Source organism: Scleropages formosus, chromosome 14 (assembly GCF_900964775.1).
Source record: "Scleropages formosus chromosome 14, fSclFor1.1, whole genome shotgun sequence".
Taxonomy (NCBI): domain Eukaryota; kingdom Metazoa; phylum Chordata; class Actinopteri; order Osteoglossiformes; family Osteoglossidae; genus Scleropages; species Scleropages formosus.
Window position 1 is genome coordinate 1,768,409 of NC_041819.1, and position 25,168 is coordinate 1,793,576.

Below are 25,168 nucleotides of genomic sequence, written 5' to 3' on the forward strand. Positions count from 1 at the left end.
TTATTTGGGTTGTGGCTTTACAAAAATATTAAGACAATGAAGGATAGTAATTGAAGATAAAAACAAAGTGTTGAACTCAAGGATTAAAAGGATAACAAATTCAATGTTGTTGTCAACACAAAGTGTGGGTGCAAATAAAACAGATAACAAAAAAATGTGTCTGTAGTGTAATGAAGCAAAGCGAGTGCATTTTTCCGCTTTTTTAAGTGTAATTTTTCTTCAGGAAAAATTACAACACATGCGTGATGCCGGTTAAAGACAAGTCTGTTAATATTATACAGACATTTTTGTCGAACAGTTCGTCAGCAGCGGGAAATAAAGATATTGTCACTGACTACCCATGAACCTCGCGAAAAACTTTTAATTCACTAACGGAAAAACTCCTAACTTGCACTACTGAAAGCGAAGGCTCGCGCGCGACTCCGGGAGGAAAGCGCGTGCACTGGGGCACCACGCCCCCTTCCCTCCCGCGGGGAGCGCGCGCACGGATAAAAAGTCTGGCTCGGGGGTCGCCGCTCTCACTCAATCCGACCGCGCCGGCAGGGTGTGCGGTTTGCCCCGGGGATCTAAAGGCGCGCGCGCGCAGAGAATACACGTCGCGAACACTTTTGCCCGTCTGTTCCGAGGTGGAGATGCCCCGTGGGGTGTGGTCAGCGCTCCTCTTAGCGCTTTGCGTGGGCAGCTGGGTCCACTGCATGCCCAGGACCAAGAGCCGGCGGCAGGCGCTCGAGAGGGTGAAGACAGCCCTGGAGGACGGCTCGTCCGCGTCCCAAGGTGAGTGGCGCGAGCATCGGAGTGTCCCCTGGGGGCAGGGGGTCCCGAACAATAATACGCAAGGCGTGAATTTAAACTTAAGAGTTAGATGTTCTCCATGCATGCACGGTTACGGTACAGATCAGGGATGTGCCATGTGGTGAGATATGTTAGGTGTACAGGCTGCTGTGTTATTGATTGCTCTGTGATTTATTTTAATTAACTCACTGGTCACTGCCCCCCCCCCCCCTCCCCCACACACACACACACACACACACACACACACACACACACAGATGGCTGTGTCGATAAAGATCGGTATTTCCGCGTGAACGAGCAATGGGAGCGCGCCCACCTGAGCGGCACCCTGCTGTGCACGTGCCACGGAGCCGCTGGGATCAAATGCAAATCCAAGCCTGAAGGTGAGGTTGATTTTGATTTTTGTATTAAAGTACCAACAGTACCGTGTTGCATCTCCATCTGTACCCAGTTTACTTCTCCAGTTTCCCCATGCCCTGACATGCCTTTGACATCGGTTGTCTGTTAACTTTTTTCCTTGTGATCTCCAGCCCTGTTACAGTTATTTTGTGTTATTTCTAGCTGAGACTATTTTCCAGTGTGACTTAGTGTTCATCAAGTGACTTCAGAATAATTTATCTATTTATATACTATAGCAGGGTATTCTCACAGTATCATTTGTCTCTGTCAAGAGTTCTGAAGAAGGAGGGGAATTCAAACCCAAAACTTTCAGACTGTGTGAAATGGCCTGATCCGCTGAGCCACCTACTAACCCCCCCATCCACATTTCCCTGCATTTAAGCACCCACATGCTTGCATTTCCCTTAAATCACACCCTGACACGAGTTCCAATCGATTTCAGCCGAAGAAACCTGCTACGACAAGGTGATCGCGCGCTCATACCGGGTGGGCGAGACGTACGAGCGGCCCAAGGATGGGATGATCTGGGATTGCACATGTATCGGCTCCGGCCGGGGCAAGATCAGCTGTACCATCGCCAGTGAGTGGACCCTGTTCCTTCCCACCATCCCTTAGCTTGGGTTCTGTCTCAGAGCTTTTCCAGTGGCAGTGAGAGATCGGTTGTCGCGCTGTCTCCCCAGACCGCTGTCATGAGGGCGGAAACTCCTACAAGATCGGGGACACATGGAGGCGACCCCACGACACCGGGGGCTACATGCTGGAGTGCGTCTGCTTAGGCAACGGCAAGGGGGAGTGGACCTGCAAACCGCTGGGTAAGGATGTAGCCACAGAGCAAAAAATGTTTTGATACCTGGCCCAAGTATGCAAACATGCACTGCTAATTGAACAGTGGAACTAGTTTATACACTAGTTTATGACTAGTTAATACTAAGTATGATGGGACTCTTCACTACAGCAACAGGTACTGAAACTTTAACTTTCACAGCAGCATGGGCAGATCCAGTATTAGTTGGGTTTTATTTGCAGGTGAAATGTTAACATCCTCCAACTGTGGAAGGAGAGTCTGTGTCTGAATTTAACTGTGTGATCCTGTCCCTGCTTGTAGCTGAGCGTTGCTATGACAACGCAGCAGGCGTGTCCTACGTGGTGGGTGAGACCTGGGAGAAGCCGTACCAGGGATGGATGATGGTGGACTGTACCTGCTTGGGCGAGGGCAGCGGACGCATCACCTGCACGTCAAGAAGTAAGGCTTTTCCTCCAGAGTGCCTTCCGCACCTGTGAAACGGATGTTGGCGTCTCCCCCCTCCCCCCAGCACAAATGTCTCATGCCTGCGGCCACTGCACATCTGGATCCTGTTCCTTCACATTTATTAATAACCTTCAAAGCTGAGAGCTGCTAGGATGAGGAAGGGCAGTGCTGCCTTCATGAGGGAAATACGGACTTGGCAACCCTCAGCTGCCCAAATTCCTGAATACCCCATATCTTGAAATAGAAGGAAAATGGGCGTCAAGCAGACACAAGATGGATATGCAATATTATCTGTAGTTAAATATATTTATATATATATATATTCATATTTGATGTGGTTTTTGGGCATTAGAACCATGGATAATGGTTATCCTCTGCAGCTTATATTTTTCATTATGCATAAGTATTTTAAATTTTGCCTTGATGACATCATGGCTCTGGCAGGATGCATAGGCATGAAACGTGGCTGGAGAGTCCGGATTAGCCGGTACCCATGCGTTTGACTCCTGTCTGGCCGAAGGGTTGCGTTTTACTGTTTTCGTGTGCCACCAAGTCGTCGGGTGTCTCACCACCCCATTTACAATTGAGTGATGTCATGTTCCTGATCCTGCCCCGCCACCCGCAGACCGCTGCAATGACCAGGACACACGCTCCTCCTACCGCATTGGGGACACATGGACCAAGACGGATGCCCGCGGCCACAGGCTGCAGTGTCTATGCACAGGGAACGGGCGTGGCGAGTGGAAGTGTGAGCGGCATGCATCCCTCCACACCAGCGTCCTGGGTGAGAAACACCTCCCCCTTCACTGTTTGCCTACTCTGTGTGAGACCCAGTGTGTGCAGTAACTGCCATCAAACTGGAACATCCTGAATTCCACTCCGGGTGCGATATTTTTCTGGGCTGTTTCTGTGCTGTTGCAGTCCTCCCTCGCTTCACTTTTGCATTCCCATTCCTCTGCTCTCAAACACAGGCACTGGCTCTCGGCTGACCAACGTTCAGGAGGCAGTATACAGACCCGTGCCCCACCCAGAGCCCCCTGCAGAGGGAACCTGTGTGACCGAATCTGGCATGACCTACTTCCTGGGCATGCGCTGGATCAGGACCCAGGGTAGCAAGGAAATGCTGTGCACCTGCCTGGGCAACGGGATCAGCTGCGAAGAGTGGGGTAAGTCGTCTGTTCGGTGTCCGACTTGTAGGTGGATAGCAACGTACATATGGCACCTCAGTGCACGGACACACCGTGGTCCGTTACCATGGCATCCAAGAGATCCAAATGGAGAAAGACTTGTTCATCGGATTCCGACTGCAAGCAGATGATGGTCATGATGACTGGTGTTCCCTATATCAGTGCAGTTCTGTCTCAGAAGCAGAATGGGATGTTTATTTTCTCTGTTGCAAATAGTACTTTGAGTGTGTTTCTCCATTTGCACAGAGGGCCACTCCCAGGTGTATGGAGGCAACTCGGGGGGCAAGCCCTGCGTGTTCCCCTTCGTGTTCATGGGGAAGACCTACTACTCTTGCACCTCCGATGGGCGTGCAGATGGGCAGCTGTGGTGCAGCACCTCCTCTGACTATGAGACCAACCACGAGTACTCCTTCTGTACAGAGAAGAATGGTGAGCAGAGCCGGGTCGTGGTTTCGGGTGGATTTACCCTAGTGGGGCCTAGTGTAGATGTGATTCAGTCAACCCTGCACTTTGATTTTGAATATGTTGAAAATTATTAGTGCAACACTGAAGATGTTTTTCTTCTTTTCAGTACTGGTGACCACAAGAGGAGGCAACTCCAATGGGGCTCTGTGCCACTTCCCCTTCTTGTACAGTGGACGCAACTACACAGACTGCACATCAGATGGGCGCCACGACAGCATGAAGTGGTGCGGCACTACCTACAACTATGACAGAGAACAGCGATTCGGCTTCTGCCCCATGGCTGGTGAGTGTCGGCACACCCGCTTTCATATGAGCCCCCCCAGCCGAGTCCACACCCATGCTCTCTATGCTTCTGTGATTTAAAACGAATCCTGTGAACCTCCATTTGACTCTTTGGGCTTAACTTCACAAATCCATTGCAGGGGAAACAAAACGAAATGTAAAAATGAAAGCTCAAACAAATTTAAATCTTTAAAACAATACTGCTGCAGCAAGGTAAACCAGGCAACAAAATGGCAAAAGACTTGTTGATCTGGCAGGATTCCCCCTTCAGCCTTGTACAAGAGATTGGGATCATTTGCCATGACAAGTGCAATGTTGGCATTGAGAGCTCAGCCAGGTGCTAACCTGGCACAGGAAAACATTCTCTTTGGTTATGTTACCTTGAGCAAATCATCCAGTTGTGGTATTTTTTTAGGCCTGTGTGGGTATAAAAGCCTCTGTTTTGTAATTGTGCAGATGGTTAGGAGCGGTTTAAGGGTGGAGAAAGAAAGATGCCCAAGTACGGTGTTAATTGCTGAAGACATCTGGATTTCTGCCCTAGGGGAGGGTAAAGAGTACATACCTTGTTTAGGGGAATGAGGTCAGTGGGGGTGAATGCATGTTTGTTGTTTTTTAAACCAGTAAACAAATGCTGTTTTGGCTAAATGGAAAGCTACAAAGAAATTGTAAAACTGTTAAATACCTCAGGCAGCCGGGGGACTTAATGTTCAGCCGTTAAAGCAATTAGGCAGACAGGCAAAGCACCATGGGAAGCTGCTCCGTAATGTGGCTTAAGGAGGCTGTAATGACTTGAGGCCCACGGCTGTCCTGGCTTGGCTTAACTCGCAGGGTTGCCCCTTGGCTGCAGTCCAGCAACTGGCTGGGCTCCAGGGCAGTCGTCTCGCCATTAAGATTCAGAAGCTACTCGACTGCAGCTTTTCCAGTATCCACCCCTCACTTCACACAATGCTGGAGCCCCATCTGTTCGATGTGTTTGGTGTAGGCGTGCAGTTCCAAACCCTGTGTGTCTCTCTGCAGCTCACGAAGAAGTGTGCACCACCAGTGAGGGTATAATGTACCGTGTGGGTGACCAGTGGGACAAACGACATGATGTGCTGGGCCATATGATGCGCTGCACGTGTGTGGGCAATGGCCGTGGAGAGTGGAGCTGTATCGCCTATTCCCAGCTGAAAGGTAAGATGGTAGAATTTGCTCTTGGCCAAAAGCTGGTTCACATGGGTAGGTTCTGTTGTGATACCATATTCTATACTTTCCCCCTGTTTGACTATACAGATGAGTGCATTGTGGATGGCCTTACCTACGAAGTGAACCAGACCTTTACCAAAAGGCACGACGAGGGCTACATGATGAACTGTACCTGCTTCGGAGAGGGCCGTGGACGCTGGAAATGCGACGCCATTGGTCCGTTTTAGTCCCTTTACATTTAGTCATTTAGCTAATGGTTTGTCCAAAGCACCTTACGATAATGTACATATTTAAAATTAAAGGTACTAAAGCAGGAGATCCAATACAAACCTTGGTTCTTCAGATCCAGGCAGCAGCTCTAACCACTGCATCAGCTGCCCTTCTGTCTGCTTTTGAATGAGATCATTTCAAGCTGTGTAGACATATTTAGTATTCTGTGTCATCTGGTTAAACAGCTGTCTATTCAGTCACAACCATCACTGCTGTACTTTAATTATCAGTTAAGCTATCATAAGCTTGTCAACCACATAGTAGGGAAATGTGTTGTAGGTCATTTAGTCTGAAATGTGTAGTGAGCCCACCTGCTGGTCCTGTCCATTCCACCTTAGATCAGTGTCAGGAGCCAGAGACTAGAGTCTTCTACCAAATCGGAGAGTCCTGGGACAAAATCATCCACGGAACACCCTACCGGTGCTATTGCTATGGCAATGGCATCGGCGAGCTGAACTGTGAACCCCAGCAGCCCTACTCAGGTGAGTGGTCCTGTTGCCAGCAGAGTCTGGAGGTAAAGTGGAACTGGTCCCAGTACAGAGCCTTGTTGCATACCATGTAGCATGACTATGCTTGTGTGCAAGGAAAGTAGTGTTTTAGAAGCATTACCTCCTCAAGCCTGCTGTCTTCAGCACATTACAAGGTGAGAGAAGTTGGTGTTAGTTCTCTACTTAACAGCTATGAGTGTGCTGTCCCACCGAGGTATTACCTGTGTGTGAATATGTCCTTTTGGTCCTCTCGCCTACTTGGTTTCCATATTCTCCACCTCTGATCTGATTAACTGATTGCAAATAAGTCAGGGCTTTTGCCCCTCTTCTTTTCTCTCTCCCACCATGTGTGGAACTTTCATTTATCTCACCTGCCAAACCTCAAAGCACATCGCACCTTTTGCCTTCTGTCTCGACACTTCCTACCACAGTTTTTTTTTTTTTGCTTTAGTAGAATCTAGCTTCTTTTCTCAAAGGTGTGGAAATTCTGCCATCATCGCCCCTTCTTGCGAAGGGGGGGTGTAGCTTTTGGCCTGCAGACACACGTCCTACTGAGTGTGAAATGGCCACCCAGTGTGTGCCCGTAATATGCTGAAGTTGAAATCGGTACCTTGCACTATGCTGTTTGGAGAACATTTGGTCTAATTCTGAAGCAGGTTCCTGCAGCTGTGGGATAAGGGGAAACATTTGAAGTGAAGAGTACCAATGTACAATTTGCCTCACTGTACTAAATGATGTCCAGCTGTTGGGTAAATGGCAGGGAATGTGACTGGTGGATGGGGGTGCAAGCTCGGGATGGCCAAGAGCCAAACCTGACTAAGTGGGATGTAAATGCTGCGTACAGTCTCCTGGCAAGGGTTGCTCCTGCCAGTAATGGAGAAAAATTGAGACCAGATTGTGTGGAGGCCCCGGAGCAGAACTGAGGGCTTCGCTAGTACTCTAACAACACCCACAATGCACACAAGGTTCGACTGGGGTTCCCGCTTTCTGACCGGTGCTGTTCACAGTAGTGCTGTATAATCTCAAAATTTGGGGGGGGTGGTTATGACAGTCTAACATCAATATCTTTAGTGTGAGATGACAAGTCAATCTGTTAGAGTACCTTTGCTACAGTAATGTGTTGACATTGAAAGCAGCAGTGCTTAGTTCACCTTTTTAGGCCTGGGTTCATCACTAAACTAGCTTTTTCACTTCATAAATGTACTTCCATCCTTAAACATTGTACATACCTTGTAGGCTCTTCTTGCCTTCCTGCGGCTAAAGATCTCCTTGTGATAAACAGCTCTGTACTACTTTTGTGGAACGTGTACAGAAACTGTAGCACAAATCAGCACATTTAGATAAAAACTTGAGGAAAACCGTAATCTAGTGAGGGCTGCACTCCAGCCGATGCCTGAATACTTCCTGTGTTGACGACCAGTGAGATAGATGCCTTGTCCTGCCTCCTGTGCATATGAAATGAGAACAATTAACCAACCACTTTAGAAAACTGAGAAAGATGCCTTTTTTGGTGGTGTGTTGGAATCAAGTCCATTTGGATATAGCGGTCAGGGTTTTATTTACCTCCCAGAACTGTTTAGAGAATACAGACTTAGGTCATGCTTAGTCACCATGTCTCTTGGGGTGCTGTGCCTATGACATAATCTAAAATGGATTGTGTGTGTGGCTTTTTTTTTTTTTTTTTTTTTAAATTTAACACTGCTAGTCATATTAATGGTAAAGAAAAATATTTAATTCTAGAGAAGAGTGATTTTTTCAATAGTGACTTCTATAACTTCCCTTTACACTTCTTTTATACTGCTACTGAAGTAATTTGCTGTCTTTTTCAAGGATGAAATTGCAGAGGAAAATTTTCCCTCGTGTTGTTGCCAGTTTTAGGTTTAGTTTCAGTTTTAGCCAGTTTCCTGAGTTCTATAAAGCAGACCATTGAGACTAGTGGTTCCACTGTCCTGCCCCAGGTGGCCACCGGCCCGTCCAGGTCATCATCACAGAGTCTGCAAACCAGCCCAATTCCCACCCCATCCAATGGAACGCCCCACCGTCAGCCCATGTCACCCAGTACATCCTTAAGTGGAGACAAGTAAGTGTGTTTATATTCTGTCCTCTTTTGCTCGAAAGCTGGGCACCCAGCCTTTACTTAACGCGTTTTGCTCTTACACCAGATTGATATTTGTGCATATTTCAACAATTCTCTAGTTTGAACAATATTGAAATGAAGACCTTCATTGTTGTATTGGGCCAGCTGTAGTAATTTACCTGCACATTCCCTCCCCATGGCCATTCTCAGATGGGTAAACGATTTTCCTTCTGTTGTGGAGCCAACATAATATTCCAGAAGGTGAACACAGCCATGGGTAAGGAGTGGTGGAAATGCCCAGTGCCAAGACACAACTGAGAGTAAAACTGGGTGCAGGTTCCTAGGGAGGACTCGTACATCCAGGAAAACTTGTTGCAGGTGTACGATCTTCATACTCTGGAACTGATGGATTAAAAAAAATGCTAACGACAAATGCAATGACCAGCAGTGCAAGTTTGTTCACTAGGAAGGGAAGGGTTCTTTTTAAATGTGTGGGCAGCTGGAAGCATACTGGTTAGAACTGCTCCTTTGGACCCAAAGGTTGCAGGTTTGAATCCCACCTCCAGCTGTATTACTCCTGAGCAAGGTACTTATCCTAGAAATGACTCCAGTAAAATTAGCCAGCTGTATAAATGGGTAAATAAGAGTAAGTAGCTTAACACTGTAAGTCGCTTTGAAGAAAAGCTTCAGCTAATTGAATAAATGTCGTCTTTCCTTTTGCAGAAGGACACCCGTGCTCCCTGGAAGCAGGTTACCATTCCAGGCCACCTCAACTCTTACACAATCGCTGGGTTGAAGCCAGGTATCACATATGAGGGTCAACTAATCAGCATCCTGCGATATGGACGGCGTGAGCTCACCCGCTTTGACTTCACCACAACTTATGGTTCCCGTGAGTGTTCAACCCCTCTGTTTTTTTTTTTTAGATCTCTGGGAGTTGGAAGGAATGTAGCAAAGACCATCAGGATTTCAGGTTTTAATATGTCAACCTTTGTCCTTCAGTGGCAACCACTGAGGGTGAAACCACGCCTCCACCCCCCGTGGTGGATATCTCGGAGTCTGTGACAGAGATCACCTCCAGCAGCTTTGTTGTGTCCTGGGTGTCTGCTTCGGACACGGTGTCAGGATTCCGCGTGGAATATGAGCTGAATGAGGAGGGAGCAACACCCATCGTCTTGGGTCAGTGCTGTGTGGAAAAAACCGTTCATTTACCCCCACACCCGCTATTTGTGTTAACTGTTCATTAAAACACAATTTGCATCCTTCTCATATAGACCTACCTCGCACGGCCACATCTGTTAATATTGACAAGCTGTTGCCTGGTCGCAAATACATCTTGAATGTGTATGAAGTACCAGTTGAGGGGGAGCCCACCCTCATCCTGACCACCTCTCAGACTACCGGTGAGTTTCCCTTCAGCACACCTGAGACACTCTAAGAGATGGGGCATTAAAGCTGTGTAATACTCAGTGATTACATAAGTGAATGATCAAATTGGTATGTCACCATGACCTTAAGTGTACTGATTTAAAAAAAAAAAAAAAAAAAATCGCATTTTATTGATGGAACCCTGCTGTTTCCCTTGCAGGAAGTTATTTGTGCATGTGAATATTTCAGTTGGGATTGCGATAATTTATAATTGTAACCTCTTAATAGTTTGAACAGAAACATTGGTTAAGCCATAGGATTATATTGTGGGTTTTTATTGTGAGTGTTCTCTTGTGTTCATGTTCATCTCTTCTTCCTCAGCTCCTGATGCTCCATCTGAACACGAGGTTGGCGAAGTGGAAGAGACTTCCATCATGATCAGCTGGACCAAACCCGAGGCACCAATCACAGGTCCGTACAGTCTGTACTTAATTTAAGGACCTTTGCAGGTCTCCACGGAAATTGCACGTGTTGATCTGCTGTGTCTGTGGGTGTGTTTAGGGTACCGTGTAGTCTATACACCATCTATGGAGGGTGGCAGCACTGAGCTCAACCTGCCGGACACTGCCACCTCAGTGACCCTGAGCGACCTGCGGCCCGGCCTGCTGTACAATGTCAGCATCTATGCCGTGGAGGAGAACTTGGAGAGCGAGCCAGTGTTCGTTCAGGTCACCACTGCTGGCGAGCCGCTGCCAGGTATGTCACAATGCACCTGACAAGCTCTGCCCTGAGCAAGTCTGTTATGAGAACTAATAAGCTTGTGCTTCTACACCTAACACCTTTTAAAAAATAGTTGTTTAAAATTTTGAATTTTAAGCCATAGATTACATTGAATCCTTGATGTGGTTTCTCCTGGGAAGCTTTTTTTAAACCACTAGACTTGCATAACTTGAAATGGCAGTCAAGTTCAGTCTTGTTCCACTTCATTCCCATGCTGTATGAGTTTATTAGGCTGGAAGCCCTTGAGCTCAGTAGTGCGACGGCCCTGTTTCCTGTTCAGCTCGAGTGGAATGTTCACTCGTGTGCGTGTGCGTGTGCGTGTGCGTGTGCGTGTGCGCATACACATGGTTCTTCACATCTCAAAGGCCACTGCTGAGCTCTTACGAAATGTTCTTTGTATACTTAGTAGTACACTCAGTATTTCAGTTCTCCAAAGCATCACAATCCATTGAAAGAACCTGGTATTTCCAGTGGTCCTTGAGTCTTTATTCTCCCTTAAAGCTGAAAAGGTAAACTAAAAGATGATCTGGTATGCATATTAAGTTGTCTTATTGCTTTCTGTCCACAGAGGAAGTCCCACCTCCAACAGACCTTCAGTTCTACGAAGTGTCCGACATGAAGATCATAATCATGTGGACGGCCCCAAATAGCGAGGTGCATGGGTACCGTGTGTCCGTCTCCCCCCTGGGTCCCCGCGGTGACAATGACGAGGATTTTGATCTGCCTGTTACACGGAATGCATACGCAGAAGTCACACCCCTCAAACCCGGGACTCTGTACCGCTTCTACGTGTACACAATCAACAGAGGGGTGGAGAGCGAGCCACTGGTTGGCGAACAGGCCACTAGTAAGTAAAGGCCCATGGAGGTGCTCCATTTAACTACCCTATTTTGCTGAACAACTATTATCAAGTTATGCTCATTCTAGTGGTTTGCTGCTCAGAGTATGGTTGTAAAACACTGCCATTGTGTGTTCCTCAGAGCCTGATGCTCCCACCAACCTTCAGTTCAGCAACATCACCGAGCAGAGTGTCCTGATCATATGGGGAGCACCCAGGGCTCTCATCTCAGGCTATCGCCTCTTTGTGAGCACTGAGGGCTCGAACCCCAAGCAGCAGAGGATCCCTGCTCGCCGCTCCCAGTACACTCTGCTGAACCTGCGACCCGACACCCAGTACACAGTCACACTGCACTCAGAGAAGGATAACGTGCTCAGCGAGGGCGTGAGCACCACCTTCATCACCGGTGAGTCTCTAACCCTGCAGTCAGAGAGGTGAGATTTGGCAGTGGGTGCCAATCAAGATTGTCAAAAGATTTTGAAAATTTACAGCAGGTGGTGTCATGGTTTAAGCCATTACCTTGTAGTTAAAAGTCCTGGGTTTAAGTTTGTCCTGCTGTAACACCCTTGGTCTGAGGTACTTGCCCTGAATTGGTGCAGTAAAAATGACCCAGCTATATAAATGGGGCAATTGGTGTAAGTGGCTTAGTGTACTAAAGTAATACCAAGTTAACAGCTAAATAATGAGTCACAATATTTTCGTGGGTTGGGGTTCTGTTAAAATGAATCATGAAACTAAGGGATATGTTTGCCCCTAGCTCAACCACTCGGAAATGCACCACGCTTTACCACTGACGTCTCAAGCACCTCCATCGTGATCTCTTGGACCCCTGTGCCCAAAATTGCATACAAGGTGAATTGACTGCAGCTGTTTTCCAGGCTCTTGGTGTTTATGAAATGCCTCACATAGGTGTGGGGCTGCGCATGTTCCTGCTACATGTGGGAGTCTGAGCACGTTTGTAACCTGTGACCCTCATCCACCCCCCCCAGCTGACTGTTAGGCCAAGCCAAGGTGGGGAGGCCCCCAGGGATGTGATCTCAGACAGCGGCACAGCCTACATCACAGGGCTGACTCCTGGGGTAGAGTACACCTACAGCATCCAGCCGGTCATCAACGGCCAGGAGCAGGGCACACCCATCACTCGCCGTGTGGTCATGCGTAAGGAACACCCTATTTGGGGAGGGGGGAGTCCACTTTTAACCATAAGGTTTTGGCATATTTAGGAGTGTCTTGATGCATTAATGTGACTGTAGATATACGAATACCAATAACTTATTACATCTTACTAATGGACACCCGAGTTGAGGTGAAAATTCTTGTCGCGTTCTCATCCACCCCCCGATGTTCTCTGCAGCCCTGTCTCCCCCCACCGACCTCAGTGTGACAACCAGCCCCGCCACTGGCAAGCTTACTGTACAGTGGGTCGATTCTGAGACGCCTGGTAAATATTGACCATCATCCCATGCTCTCCTTCGCCCTCGGCTAGACGCAGTATCTGCTGCACGTCTGAGTCTCAGTATCAGCAGCACAGCCCACATTGCCCTTTTCACACAAGACTGCATGTTTTAAAATGTATGAATAAAAAATATTTAAAATTGATTCAGAAAAGATCATAACGTATGCTGGTTTAAAGAGTGGCATCAGACAGACTACTTTGAGAATCACATCTCTCTCATCTGGTGAAGTGCGCTTTTGTTTTCTCTGAGCTGTAGATTCCTTCAGAGTGTCCACTAATGAATAGATGAAATCTAGTACAATTAGAAGTCTAGCATGTTTTATCTAGTCATTAGCATAATTTTTTTTTAATTAAATGCCTTACCAAGCTCGGTGTTGATGTCCATCTTTTCTTGTTCGTTCCTCCCCCATCTCACTTTCCCTCTCAGACATCACTGGGTACCGTGTGACCTATGCCCCAACCAGCGGCCAACAGGGCGACTCTCTGGAGGAGTTTGTGTCGCCGGACCAGACCTACTACTCTCTGGAGAACCTGCGCCCAGGCATCGAGTACAATATCAGTGTCTACACAGTCAAGGATGGCACGGAGAGCGTGCCTGTGTCCACCACTGTTACCCCAGGTACGACCACAGTAATGAGCTCACCTCACCTGGGGCTGAAAGTCTTGGATCCTCCGTGGGGAATCTCCCACATGAGGAAATCTCTGTAGTTTTTCCCATTCACTGTGTTCCCCAATCTGGGCAAGATGTTTAAAGAAGGGAATCTCTCACCAGTGCTTTTATAATGAAAGCATTAATGCTGTTAAGTTTATGCCTTTTTCAGTCCACTAGCTGCTTCAACACTGAGCTTCACTTGTCCAGCAACCCCAGATAGAGCTACTGATTGTTTCTTTAATATGTAGTAGGGGTTGTGCAGACTAATCGATTTGTCGACTTTACTGCTCTGCGATGACTCATTAAGCTTGACGTCGACTAGTTGCTGATCACGTGATTATGACACTAACAATATGGACGCCTCGGAGAAGAGAACAGGTGAGGAGCGTGGTAGGTCATTGCAGCAGACCAGCAGTGGTCATCAAGTGTGTGGAAATACTTCACTAAAGATGGAGCCTGTGCTACGGTCACTTGCAAAATATGCAAGTCCGTCCTGAAGTACAACGAAAGTACAAGTACAAGTGCAATGCACACTCATCTGAAGAGGCATCCGCTAACACTAGCAGAGGAACGATCAAATCGGTCCATTTATGTTGTGTTCATTTGTTTTTCGATTCAAAATTGAAAAACAGAATGTGAATTACGATGCCTGCATTTGTTTTTTGTTTTAAGAATGACAGACAAATCATGAATAAACTAGCAGAAAGATGAGAAACTGCATTTTATTGTTTCTGAGCGCACACACAAAAAAGGACTCGTTTATTAATTTTCTCTTTGTTTAGTCATACAAAGTGTAGAAATTAAAATCTCACAGTACCAAATATGATGAATGCCCTAAAATAAGCAATATTTCCAATCTAATTGCACGGTGGCACAGCGAGTAACACTATGGTCTCACAACGCCTGGGTGATGCAAGAGGATGTGGGTTTGATCTGTTATGATCCATACATTGCATGGACTTTGCATGTTCTCCCCGCGTCTGTGTGGGTTTCTTCTAGGTGCTCTGGTTTCCTCCCACAGTCCAAAGACATTCTGTTCAGATTCACCCATAGTGTGTGAGTGAACGAGAGAGTGTGTATGTTCCACTAATGTATGGATGAGTGACCCAGTGTAAGTAGTGTATCTAGCAGTGTAAGTCACTGCAGTAATAAGGTGTGTGGGCTGATAACACTGCATAGAGCTTCCTTGGAAGCTGCTGTGGAGAAAAGCATTTGCTAAAAAATAAATGTAAACGTCTAACAACAAGTAGCCTAACCTGGACGTAAAAGTGAGCTTCACTGGCGGTCTTTCCTTCTGAAAAAATGTCCACTCTGGAGCCATTTATGCAAATGATAAATAATGATACAAACTAGAGCAAAATATTCAGAGATTGCAGACAATCTAGTACAACGTGGTGTTGTGCGGGGTTCTTCTACAATGAGTTTTCGAGGATTTTGTGCGCGGCACAACATTGTAAGAAGAGGACACTCTCTTGCTGCTTTTGAAAAGCATCTAGGGATCCATATGAACTTATGAATAACTCAGAGTGAAGCCAGCATGTTCGATGAAGCCACTGATGGATTATGCGCGGTTTCAGTTCATTTACATGCGGGTTGTTGAAGAATACCGCAAAATGAAATGACTCAAAGTCAAAAAAATAAGATGGCAAGAAACTATAAATGAGGCGTATTTTAAATATTTTACATTTTGAGCAAAAAAGGTTTTTAAACATTTAATTCATAATTTGTTTTTCATTTTTGAAACTTTTTTTTTTTTTAACCTGGCTATGATGTCCATCTGTCAGCATATGCATTCAGTTTGAGAATACAGATTGTTGGTTGCTGCAAAGCATTCCCTTCTCCTGTGTTTTTATTCATGACATCAGTGACTCGTCAACTCATCACAGAACTGTCGACTTTATAAAAAAAAAAAAAAAAAAAAAAAAAAATCTGAAGTTGTGCAACCCCTAATATCTATTACTGCTTTAATAATCCAAGTTTGATTGATGCATTTTTATTAACATGCTACTGCCACTGCTGCTCTAACCCACTAGATGTGCCCCAGATTACTGACGTGGACTTTGTGGAAGTCACTGGCACATCAATTGGCCTGCGCTGGAACCCACTGAACTACACAGCCATCACAGGCTACCGCATCACTGTGGTGGCTGCTGGGGAAAGTGTGCCCATCTTCGAAGAGATGGTTGGGCCTGCAACAGGATACTACACCGTGCATGGACTGGAACCCAGTGTCAACTATGAAATCAGTGTCACCACAGTCACCGAGAGTGGAGAGAGCGAGCCCACCACAAACACACAGCAGACTGGTAACAGTTCCTAAATGTTGTGTTATTATCATGGATATAGATTTCCCTTTGGCTGAATGTATTGAAGAGCAGTACAGTGGTCCAACGGGTGGCACTGGTTCATAATTTCTCCTGGACTGTGCATTTGCCATGGGTTTTAATCCCTCTCCATCTCTATGGACTTAGCATGTTCTCCCCAAATTCACAATCCAAAGACGTGTTTCAGATGAAATGGTAATTTCAAATGGTCCTTAGTGTCTGAATGCTTGAGTGAATGAGTGTATTTATAGTGTCCCTCTGAAGTGAAATACTTTACAGGGTTTATTCTCCCTTACACGCTATCCTTGTGGGATAGGCTCATATAAGTAGCAGTATATTTGCTCCCCCCCTTTTCTGTTCAGCCTTTGAGTGCTCTTGGTCTACACAAGTCATTGGAACACTTGGATCAGCTCCTGGTCTATGGGCTATAGCACAGCAGATGTTGTAAAATTAAAGACATCTTCGAGATGCTCATCTCAAGTTGTGCATGAAGCTGTGGGATGTGGTTGCCCAGCATTGATCTGTATGTCTCCTATCTTCAAGCCCTCTGGTTCTGTTTAGTGAAGATTTAATCTGCTCTGGTTCTGCACTGTTCCTTAATTGTCTTGTACTCCCCCTTGGGTAATTAATACCCTAACACTCCAATGCTTTTCTTCAAAGCTCTGTCAAGTCAGAAGATGGATCTTATTAACATAACCCAGCATTGCTAGTTTTTCTGTTTAACATCTTCCCAACTTGTTTCCCTCAGCTGTCCCTGCCCCAACCAACCTGCAGTTTGGAGAGGTGGGCCCTGACTCCATGGAGGTGAGCTGGACTGCCCCGGTAGTGCCCAAACCCAGAGATATCAGCCGCTTTGTTGTCCGCTACCACCCCAGCAACAATGACGACAACATCATGGAGCGCAACGTCGGGGGAAACACCAAAAGCATCCTTCTGCAGGGTGAGAGGTTTCACTACAGCAGACATGTTCCTATGCATTGACCTCCCTTGTACTTCTAACTCCTACTCATTTTTCTCACTCTTAACTCCTGAAATATGACTGTGGTCCTTCCGTCTTCCAGACCTACTGCCAAACACAGAGTACCTGGTGAGCGTGGTGTGTGTGTATGAGGAGCGTGAGAGCATTCCTGTCTCTGGCACTCAAAAGACAGGTGAGTCTGGGAAAGATATTGCTTCATATACAGCATGTAGGCTTAAGTGGGAGGGATGCTGCATGAGTCATCCTTGACACCACTGCACATCTCCCCTTAGCCGTGGACTCTCCCACCGGCCTGGACTTCTCAGACGTATCCACCAACTCCTTCACCGTCCACTGGCTCGCCCCCCGGGCCTTCCTCACCGGGTACCGCATCCGCTACCAGATGGCCAGCGGAGGACGCACCAAGGATGAGCGGTTGCCACCATCCCGGAATCACTTCACTCTGACTGGCTTGGCTTCTGAGACAGAGTACATCATCCACATCTACGCTGTCAGTGGATCTGAGGAGAGCCTGCCCCTGATTGGCCGCCAGGCAACTAGTATGATCTTTGAAATTCTTCAAACATTGAAACACTTTGATGTTAAAATTGTTACTTATTCATGTACACTTATCCAAAGCTGTTTTGTTTTTTTACCTATTGCCACATCATTGGAATAATATTAACTCTTCCTTGAGAGTACAACAGCAGGATTCTTACTTGATACAAAATGGTCTTTCACTACTTCTCCAAATCCTCATCCATTACAATGCAGCCATTTTTCTATAAAACCTTACTTCAGAGCTGACGTGTCTGCACCATCTTACCACCTTATTCTTAATCCTACAGTCTCTGATGCTCCAACTGATCTGGAGGTAGTCTCATCCACACCCACCAGCATCTCCATTCACTGGAACGCCCCCCCAGCCACCGTGCGGTACTATAGGATCACTTACGGCGAGACAGGTTAGATGACAAGCCTTGCCATTCTGCTTTACTGGTGTGAGTTATACTGTGGTTAACAAAATGCTACATTGTCATTCTGATGTCTGCTGCTTCCTTCCTTGTGCACCAGGAGGCGAAAGCACTCCCAAAGAGTTCACCATCCCTGGAACCCAGTCTACTGCAACGATCCAGAACCTACGCCCTGGTACTGCATACACGGTCACCGTTTATGCAGTGACCGGACGAGGAGATAGCCCGGCCTCTAGCACTCCCATCCATATCACTTACAGGACAGGTACACTTTTGGGTCATTCATGGTCATCCAGTCTCAGTGGTCATGTTTATTTTTCAAGGACTTTTATTTATTGCCTCACCAGCTATTTTGGTAAATGTAACTGTCTCGTCTTAGATATCGAGTCTCCCTCTGAGATGGAGGTAACAAATGTGGAGGATAATTCGATTACAGTCCGTTGGACCCCCGCTGAAGGCCCTGTTACTGGCTACAGGATCACTGGTACCCCTAAAAATGGCCAAGGACCCTCCTTCTCAGAGGTGGTTGCTCCTGGTGAGAATGCAGCTATGTTGACTATTAAGGAGAATGACTTCTTCCACTTGGCTGAGAGAAATTGTGGTTTACCCGTACTCTGCTGGTACAATCTCTACATTCAACAAGTTATCGTTCATCAATCAATCTTTTATTTTCTTCAAAATGCTACTTATGCTCAGGACTGTCCTGATGCTTGTTTATATGTGTTATAGACCAGACAGAGATCACCTTCTCAGGCCTGATGCCCACATCTGAATATGAACTGAGTGTGTATTCTCTGGGTCAGGATGTAGAGAGCACACCTCTGGTGGAGACCGCAGTCACCAGTGAGTGAACACACAGAAGCCTGGATAAGCATACTATGAGCATCTTAAAGTGATGTTGAATGATCAGACATAGTCAAATGGTATCTGTTCTGACCTGCCCCTCCCTCTCTTGTAGCTGTGGACCGCCCTAAAGGCCTGACTTTCTCTCATGTGGAGACCACATCTCTAAGGATCTCCTGGGAGAGCCCCGATGGGGTGGTGACATCATACAGAGTGTTGTATTCCAGCCCAGAGGAAGAAGAGCATGAGCTGCACCCTGCACCCCATGGGGAGGATGAGACTGCTGAGCTTCATGGCCTTCATCCTGGGACCGAATACACAGTCAAGGTCATCGCCATTCATGATCGCACCCCAAGTCTACCTCTGATTGGAACACAGGCCACAGGTAGTGTTAAATTTCATTACTAACTTCAAAATAAGTGTTTTCCAAACCTGCCTGGAAATGAGCAGTTAATGTCCTCTTAAGTCCTTTGTACTTGCGTTTCTGAAATTGCTGTTCTTCCATCTAGCCATTCCTGCTCCCACTGACCTGGAGTTCTCCCAGGTGGGCCCCACCACCTTCACCATCACCTGGAAGGCCCCCACTGCACAACTTTCTGGGTATCGTGTGGTCATCAACCCTAAGAGCAGGACTGGCCCCCCTAAAGAACTCAACCTGGCCCCTGACACAACCCAAGTTGTGGTGCCAGGACTTATGGTATGTGTTGCATTCAATGATGTCTGCTCATTTTTGAAAAAAAAAAGTTGTGATGCATTATATCAGTCCTGTGTTTCATCCATTGCTCAAGGCTCCTTTTTGCTCTGATTCATTCTTTAGGAGTATTCTTCTAATGGGTAGTCCTCAGAATTTTGCTGATAGTCCCCATTAATCTTTTGCAGGTTGCTACAGCATACGAGGTACAGGTCTACGCTCTGAAGAACTCTATCACTAGCCGACCTCTCCATGGAGAGGTCACCACCTTACAGCGTAAGTTTTTCTGGCTACCAAAAAAGCCAGTTGTCTGATGGCATCATCTAATTTCAGTTGCTCTTTATGAAGAAGTTTCTTTGAACCCCCCTCACTTGCATATTAAAATGTCTTCTACCTGGGTGCAGACATCAGCCCCCCTCGTCGGGTGCGCATCATTGACACAAATGACTCCACCATCACCCTGACTTGGCGTTCCAAGACGGAAACCATCACAGGTTTCCTCATTCAAGCTAAGCCCATGAATGGTGGCCATGCGCCCATCCAGAAGACCATCCCACCCAGCGAACCCTCCTACACCATTACCGGTATTCCTTTTCCTGAGTTCTAGTTTTCAGTCATGGTCTTAAGCTGCTGCTTTAGAGGTTTCCCTCTTTTGGTTGTAACTCACTTTTGGATTGTTGGTTCTCCAGGTTTGCTGCCAGACACCCCCTATACAATCCACATCTACACACTTAATGGAAATGCTCGCAGCGCCCCCTTCACCCTGACAGTCACCACAGGTAGATGTTTCTGTACTATAAACACCAAGATTAGTGAACCTTTTACAGTTGTAATATTTATTGGCTCCATGGATTGATAACCTGAAAAACAGAGCACTTGACTAACTGGGAGTTTTATTTATTTTTTTTTTTCTTTTTTTGCAGGCAAACCAGCTGTGGAACCTCCTACAAACATCCACTTCACCTCTTTGACCCCCAACTCCATCACCTTCTCTTGGGAACCTCCACGCACTCGCATCACTGGCTACTACATCACCTACGAGGAGTCTAATGGAACCCCCAGGGAACTCATTCCTCGCCTTCATGCTGGCATGAGCCACGCCACCATCTCTGGTACGTCACCAATGTGGTGTTATAAGTAATCTGAACAGGCCCAGGGTTTAAAATGTGTATGTAGGGAGGATAGGAGGTGGCATAGTGCTTATACGCTCCGTTTTGTTCTTGAAGGGATCAGTCCTGTTCCTGCTGTAGTACCCTTGATTAGTACCCTGCCCTAAATTGCTCCAATAAAAATTACCCTGCTTATTTTTACCTGTAAATGGGTAAATATTGTGATACTGGAAGTTGCTGTTGAGATCTAGCGAACTAAATGAGTAAATAACACACGATTGCCTTGTTTCCTGCTGTTTAGGTCTGAAGCCAGGCACAGAATACATTATTAAGATCATTGCCTTGCAGAATGCCCGGAGGAGTACTCCTCTGGTGGGAAGGGCTAGAACTCGTAAGTATACGTGCTCTCGGTCTTTCACACTGTCACTCACACTCTCACACACACTGGAACTGTCACATATGTGCAGTACTTCTGTTCCTGAATCATCATGGCAAGATGATCATGGTGAACAGTGCAGGTTCCTGAATTGTGTGTAAGTATTGACCCACTGAAAGCATTGCGTTGCTTTAAAACTGCAGCTTTGTAGTAACAGTCCTATGTCCAGATGTGTTGTGCATGCCCAGGTAAGGTTCATGCCCAGCCCAGCCACTGCTGGCTTTAAAGATGCTTCTGGATAATGCTAAAGCCTTTAAAATGCTTTCAAATAATGCTCTGACTTTTGAATGAAATTCAAAAGAAAATATGCCATGCTTTTGCGGCAGTTGCTTGGTGAATCCAACAGGAATTGGTTCCTGCTGGGTTTTTGCCTCCTGCCGGTAGTGACCTAACTAGCACAGGCCTCTCTAACCTGCTTGCTCCTAACCAATCTCTCCGTTAGAAGAGGATGTGCAGCTGCTGGTGCCTCAGCTCCCTATCCCACATCACCGTGGCCCTGATGTCCTGGATGTGCCTCAGGTCCTGCCTGCTTTCGAGGACAACAGCGTGCAGCTCATGGGCACCAGCGGGCAGAACACGCTAGACCAGCAGGGCCAATACGTCTACACAGAGTACCAGAGCCTGGGCAACAATGGGCAGGGCGAGCCCCTTGGGGGCCACACCAGCATCCCGCTGGTATACGTCCCACAGGCGGGCCCCGATGGGGTGCGCGTTCCTGTGGTGCGTGTCAATGAGGAGCCCTCGTTGGGCTTTCCTTTCGGTTTTCCAGAGAACGACACGGGGCTGCCCCAGGAGGCCCTGACCCAGACCACAATCTCCTGGGAGCCACTGCAGCACAGCTCTGCATACGAGGTGTTCTGCCACCCCATCACCAACAGCAACGAGAAGATGTTCCAGGTGAGCGTGGGAGTCACGCACTCGGACACAAGTCCACACACATGCATTGTTCTCCAAATCTTGCACTTTTGGTCAAGGCCTTTGCAGCACAAAGAAGTTGTGTTGCCATTAAATCATTCAGAAGGAAAAAGTGAGAACAATATAAAATCTGGCTCCGTGTGGCAGACTGACTCAACACTGATCATCTTCCAGAATGACTCCACAGAAGGAGGAGTTGTTCTAAATCCAGTCTCTAGCTGCATTCAGAGAATGTGGATCTGTGATCCATTCGTCATAAATGCTGTGGTTGAAAAGCTGAGTTCCCAAGCCCTCGGCTGCTTAACTTGGAACAGCACTACTCAAAGTGCAAACACTCCTCCTGACCTTGGCTTTAAATAAGGGGAGGGAAAGGGCACTGTAATTTACATCCCAGCACTGTAAAAAATGTTTTGATCACCACAGCAACCGTGGCATATCAAAACTACGGACATGGTCTAAAAATACCCATCTACTAAACAACATCATGAAGGTAAAGAGCACAGACTGTACTCTTAGTCAGTACTGGAAAGGCTTTTGCTATTTTGATTAGAAGGTTCTTCACAGTGACTGTAAGCACATTGCAAAGGATGTATTCCCCATGTGACCGCTGCACTGAACCCCCTCCTCATTCCCTCAGATGCGTCTGCCAGGTACCTCCACTAGCGCCACGCTCATTGGCCTGACCTCCGGGGCCTCTTATAACGTCATTGTAGAAGCGTTGAAGGGGAACCTAAGACACAGGGTTCTGGAGGAGATCATTACTGCAGGAAGTACAGGTAAAGAGATGAGTCTTGCGGTGTACCAAAAAGTATCAACCAGGCCTGTTGGGGGAAATTGTCATCTTATCAGAAATCATCAAAATTTTGACAAACTGCCTGCTTGGGGTTCGAGTCCCGCTTGGGGTGCCTTGCGGCGGACTGGCGTCCCGTCCTGGGTGTGTCCCCTCCCCTTCTGGCCATACACCCTGTGTTACCGGGTAGGCTCTGGTTCCCCGCGACCCCGTATGGGACAAGCGGTTCGAAAATGTGCGTGTGCGTGTGTGCGCTTTTTCTGTCTTTAAATGAATACCAGTGAATGAAGGACTAAGGTACTGTGGTTGACTAGACCTTAACTATTTGTACTGTATCTGCTTTGTGTGTCCAACCCCTAGTTCCAGGTGGCCTACCCTCCAACAGAGATATGTGCTACGACACGTTCACAGCCACGTACCACGAGGTGGGAGCCGAGTGGGAGCGCATGTCCGAAATGGGCTTCAAGCTCTGGTGCAAGTGTCTCGGCTTGGGCAGCGGACACTTCAGATGCGATTCCTCCAGTGAGTGGCTTATCCTTCCCAGTATCTGCCATCTTGCCTGCTGTGCTTGTCTAACATGGGTGGGCACTCTGTGTGAGACATACTTGTTAACCCACACTTAAACTGTATTACCTTAGCGCCTTATTGTTATTACGAGTCTTGGCCAAATGTTTCTCAAACGCAACATTCCCAATGAGAGATTGTGGCTCTGTTCTTCTTCTGGTGTTGTGGACAAATTGATGCTTCTTCAGGACTGGTACAGTTTTCATGTTGAGGGTTTCAGACCTCTAAAATGACACTGAACTGTCTTTACATACTCGTGCCATCCTCACCTCTTCTACAGGGTGGTGTCACGACAATGGTAACAACTATCACATTGGTGAGAAATGGGAACGGCAATCTGAGAATGGTCACACAATGAGCTGCACCTGCCTCGGCAACGGGAAGGGAGAGTTCAAGTGTGAGCCACGTAAGTGACCAACTTTCACAGTTATTAGTTGAGTCTTTGCCTTAAAAGGCAATTTTATGATGATGACGGTGACATCTATTTTGCAGATGAGTCCACCTGCTACGATGACGGGAAGATGTACCGTGTGGGTGACCAGTGGCAGAAGGAATACCTCGGATCCATCTGCACTTGTACCTGCTTTGGTGGACAGCAGGTAAGGTTTCCACATCCCGCTTGCGGTCGTCACGGTTGTATGTGTTCAAACAGATGTACATGTGCCCCAGTGGCGCTTCTGCTTTGGACAGTCGGCTAATGTCTACTGCCCCGTCCCCAGGGCTGGCGCTGTGAGAACTGCCAGCGGCCTGGCGCAAACATTGACACATCGCTGTCCCAGCCACTAAGCCCTGACATATTGGATCGGTACCGAGTCAACACCCTGCGCAAGGTGATGAGTTCTCCCTGTGGCCCGATGTGGCTCCCAGAACCCTCTCATTTCTCTGGAAGTACAGATTCTGACAGATCCTGGTTTTCTCTCCTGCAGAACATCCAGTGTCCCATCGAGTGCCTCACACGAGACCTCCTCGCAGATGCACAGAACCCCCAGGAGTAAAGGAAGGTCCTGCACAGCTCCGTCCACCCCCTCCTCCTAGTGATGCCAAGGAGACCCACCTAAGACTGTAGCTTCACCTTTGTGCCTTAGCCTTTTCTAACCACCCTTCCAGCTGCTTCTCTACCTCCAGACCACCTGCAGCGCCACATCCAAAGAGTCCTGCCAAGCAGCTCTTGCCTTTTGTTTGTTTTGTCTGTGTGTGTATTTTTATTTTATTTTAATTTTTTCTGCCTTTTTTGAGTCACTTTAATAGGAAAAGAACATTCCATGTAGTGTTTTCTGGTAAGCTGTCCACCATTTCTCTAAGACCATGGGGGGTTAAGACCCTTAGTCAGAACAGGAATATCCATCCCTGTCCAGCTGTATGATAAGAGCTACCCCCATGGTCAGCTTAGACTGGTTGTTAGGTCTAGTTCAACCTTATCTCCCTCCTACTGTGACATTTGAACTGAGCAGAGGCCAAGGGCCTGAACTGTCTTCTGACATGTAAGTGATTTTACTTTTCAAGGCTACCTGTCCAGTATTATTGCCCCTGCCGTTTCCTGCGCTCAAACTAAGCACTGTTCTAGGAAATGCAAGTTGGAGTTGTGCATGAATGCAAACTTGCGTACCGTGCGTCTTCTCCCATGGCACCTGCTCTTCACAGCACGGTGCAGCACTGTTTGACATTTTACTGATTTTTAACTTTTTACAAGTGCCTTTTTCAGCTCACTTTATTTATCCCTTTTCATGCAAGCATTTTGTGATTCTACAAATTGAGGTGTAAACTTTTTTTTTTTATTTTATTTTTATACTATAGGTGCCATTGTCTTTACTACTGTGGACAGAAATTCCCTTTTTAATAAAGTTTCACCACAACCCAGACTGGCTCTGAATTCTTTATTCACTCACACTTTCCCTTTACTGGGTGGTAATTTGACCTAAATGTGTCCTTTGTGGACTTGATAAGTGAAGTGATGGAAGAAATGAACGTGAGTTCCATAGCAGATTATTGCCATTTGGCCTCAGAGTTGTCAGATGGGTCTTTAAATTTACTGGGGAAAAAGTTCCAAGTTGGAAAAAAATCCCCCCCAGGATTGAA

The 25,168-nt window shown here is 46.9% G+C and overlaps 1 protein-coding gene across 2 annotated transcripts; it reads left to right on the forward strand.

The window, feature by feature from the left end:
- The first annotated feature begins 529 nt into the window (after nucleotides 1–529).
- Nucleotides 530–24,949, forward strand: LOC108918444 (fibronectin-like). Of its 2 annotated transcripts, none has more exons than XM_018725680.2 (46): nucleotides 530–774; nucleotides 1,050–1,175; nucleotides 1,634–1,771; nucleotides 1,872–2,003; nucleotides 2,297–2,434; nucleotides 3,066–3,224; nucleotides 3,412–3,606; nucleotides 3,874–4,056; nucleotides 4,199–4,375; nucleotides 5,392–5,547; nucleotides 5,647–5,775; nucleotides 6,168–6,311; nucleotides 8,276–8,397; nucleotides 9,118–9,286; nucleotides 9,397–9,573; nucleotides 9,669–9,797; nucleotides 10,144–10,233; nucleotides 10,324–10,518; nucleotides 11,111–11,389; nucleotides 11,523–11,786; nucleotides 12,138–12,232; nucleotides 12,370–12,538; nucleotides 12,735–12,821; nucleotides 13,264–13,455; nucleotides 15,522–15,794; nucleotides 16,561–16,752; nucleotides 16,874–16,963; nucleotides 17,064–17,330; nucleotides 17,619–17,735; nucleotides 17,845–18,009; nucleotides 18,124–18,279; nucleotides 18,474–18,587; nucleotides 18,703–18,972; nucleotides 19,097–19,284; nucleotides 19,467–19,554; nucleotides 19,683–19,862; nucleotides 19,968–20,057; nucleotides 20,202–20,390; nucleotides 20,689–20,778; nucleotides 21,266–21,720; nucleotides 22,376–22,514; nucleotides 22,889–23,050; nucleotides 23,373–23,498; nucleotides 23,585–23,691; nucleotides 23,812–23,922; nucleotides 24,019–24,949. In XM_018725680.2, exons 1-46 carry the CDS (start codon nucleotides 633–635, stop codon nucleotides 24,085–24,087), a joined length of 7,425 nt encoding a protein of 2,474 aa, XP_018581196.2. In that variant the 5' UTR covers nucleotides 530–632; the 3' UTR covers nucleotides 24,088–24,949. The 2 variants fall into 2 exon arrangements, with proteins under 2 accessions (XP_018581196.2, XP_018581206.2); XM_018725690.2 differs by having other exon boundaries at nucleotides 21,593–21,720.
- The last annotated feature ends 219 nt before the right edge of the window (nucleotides 24,950–25,168 follow it).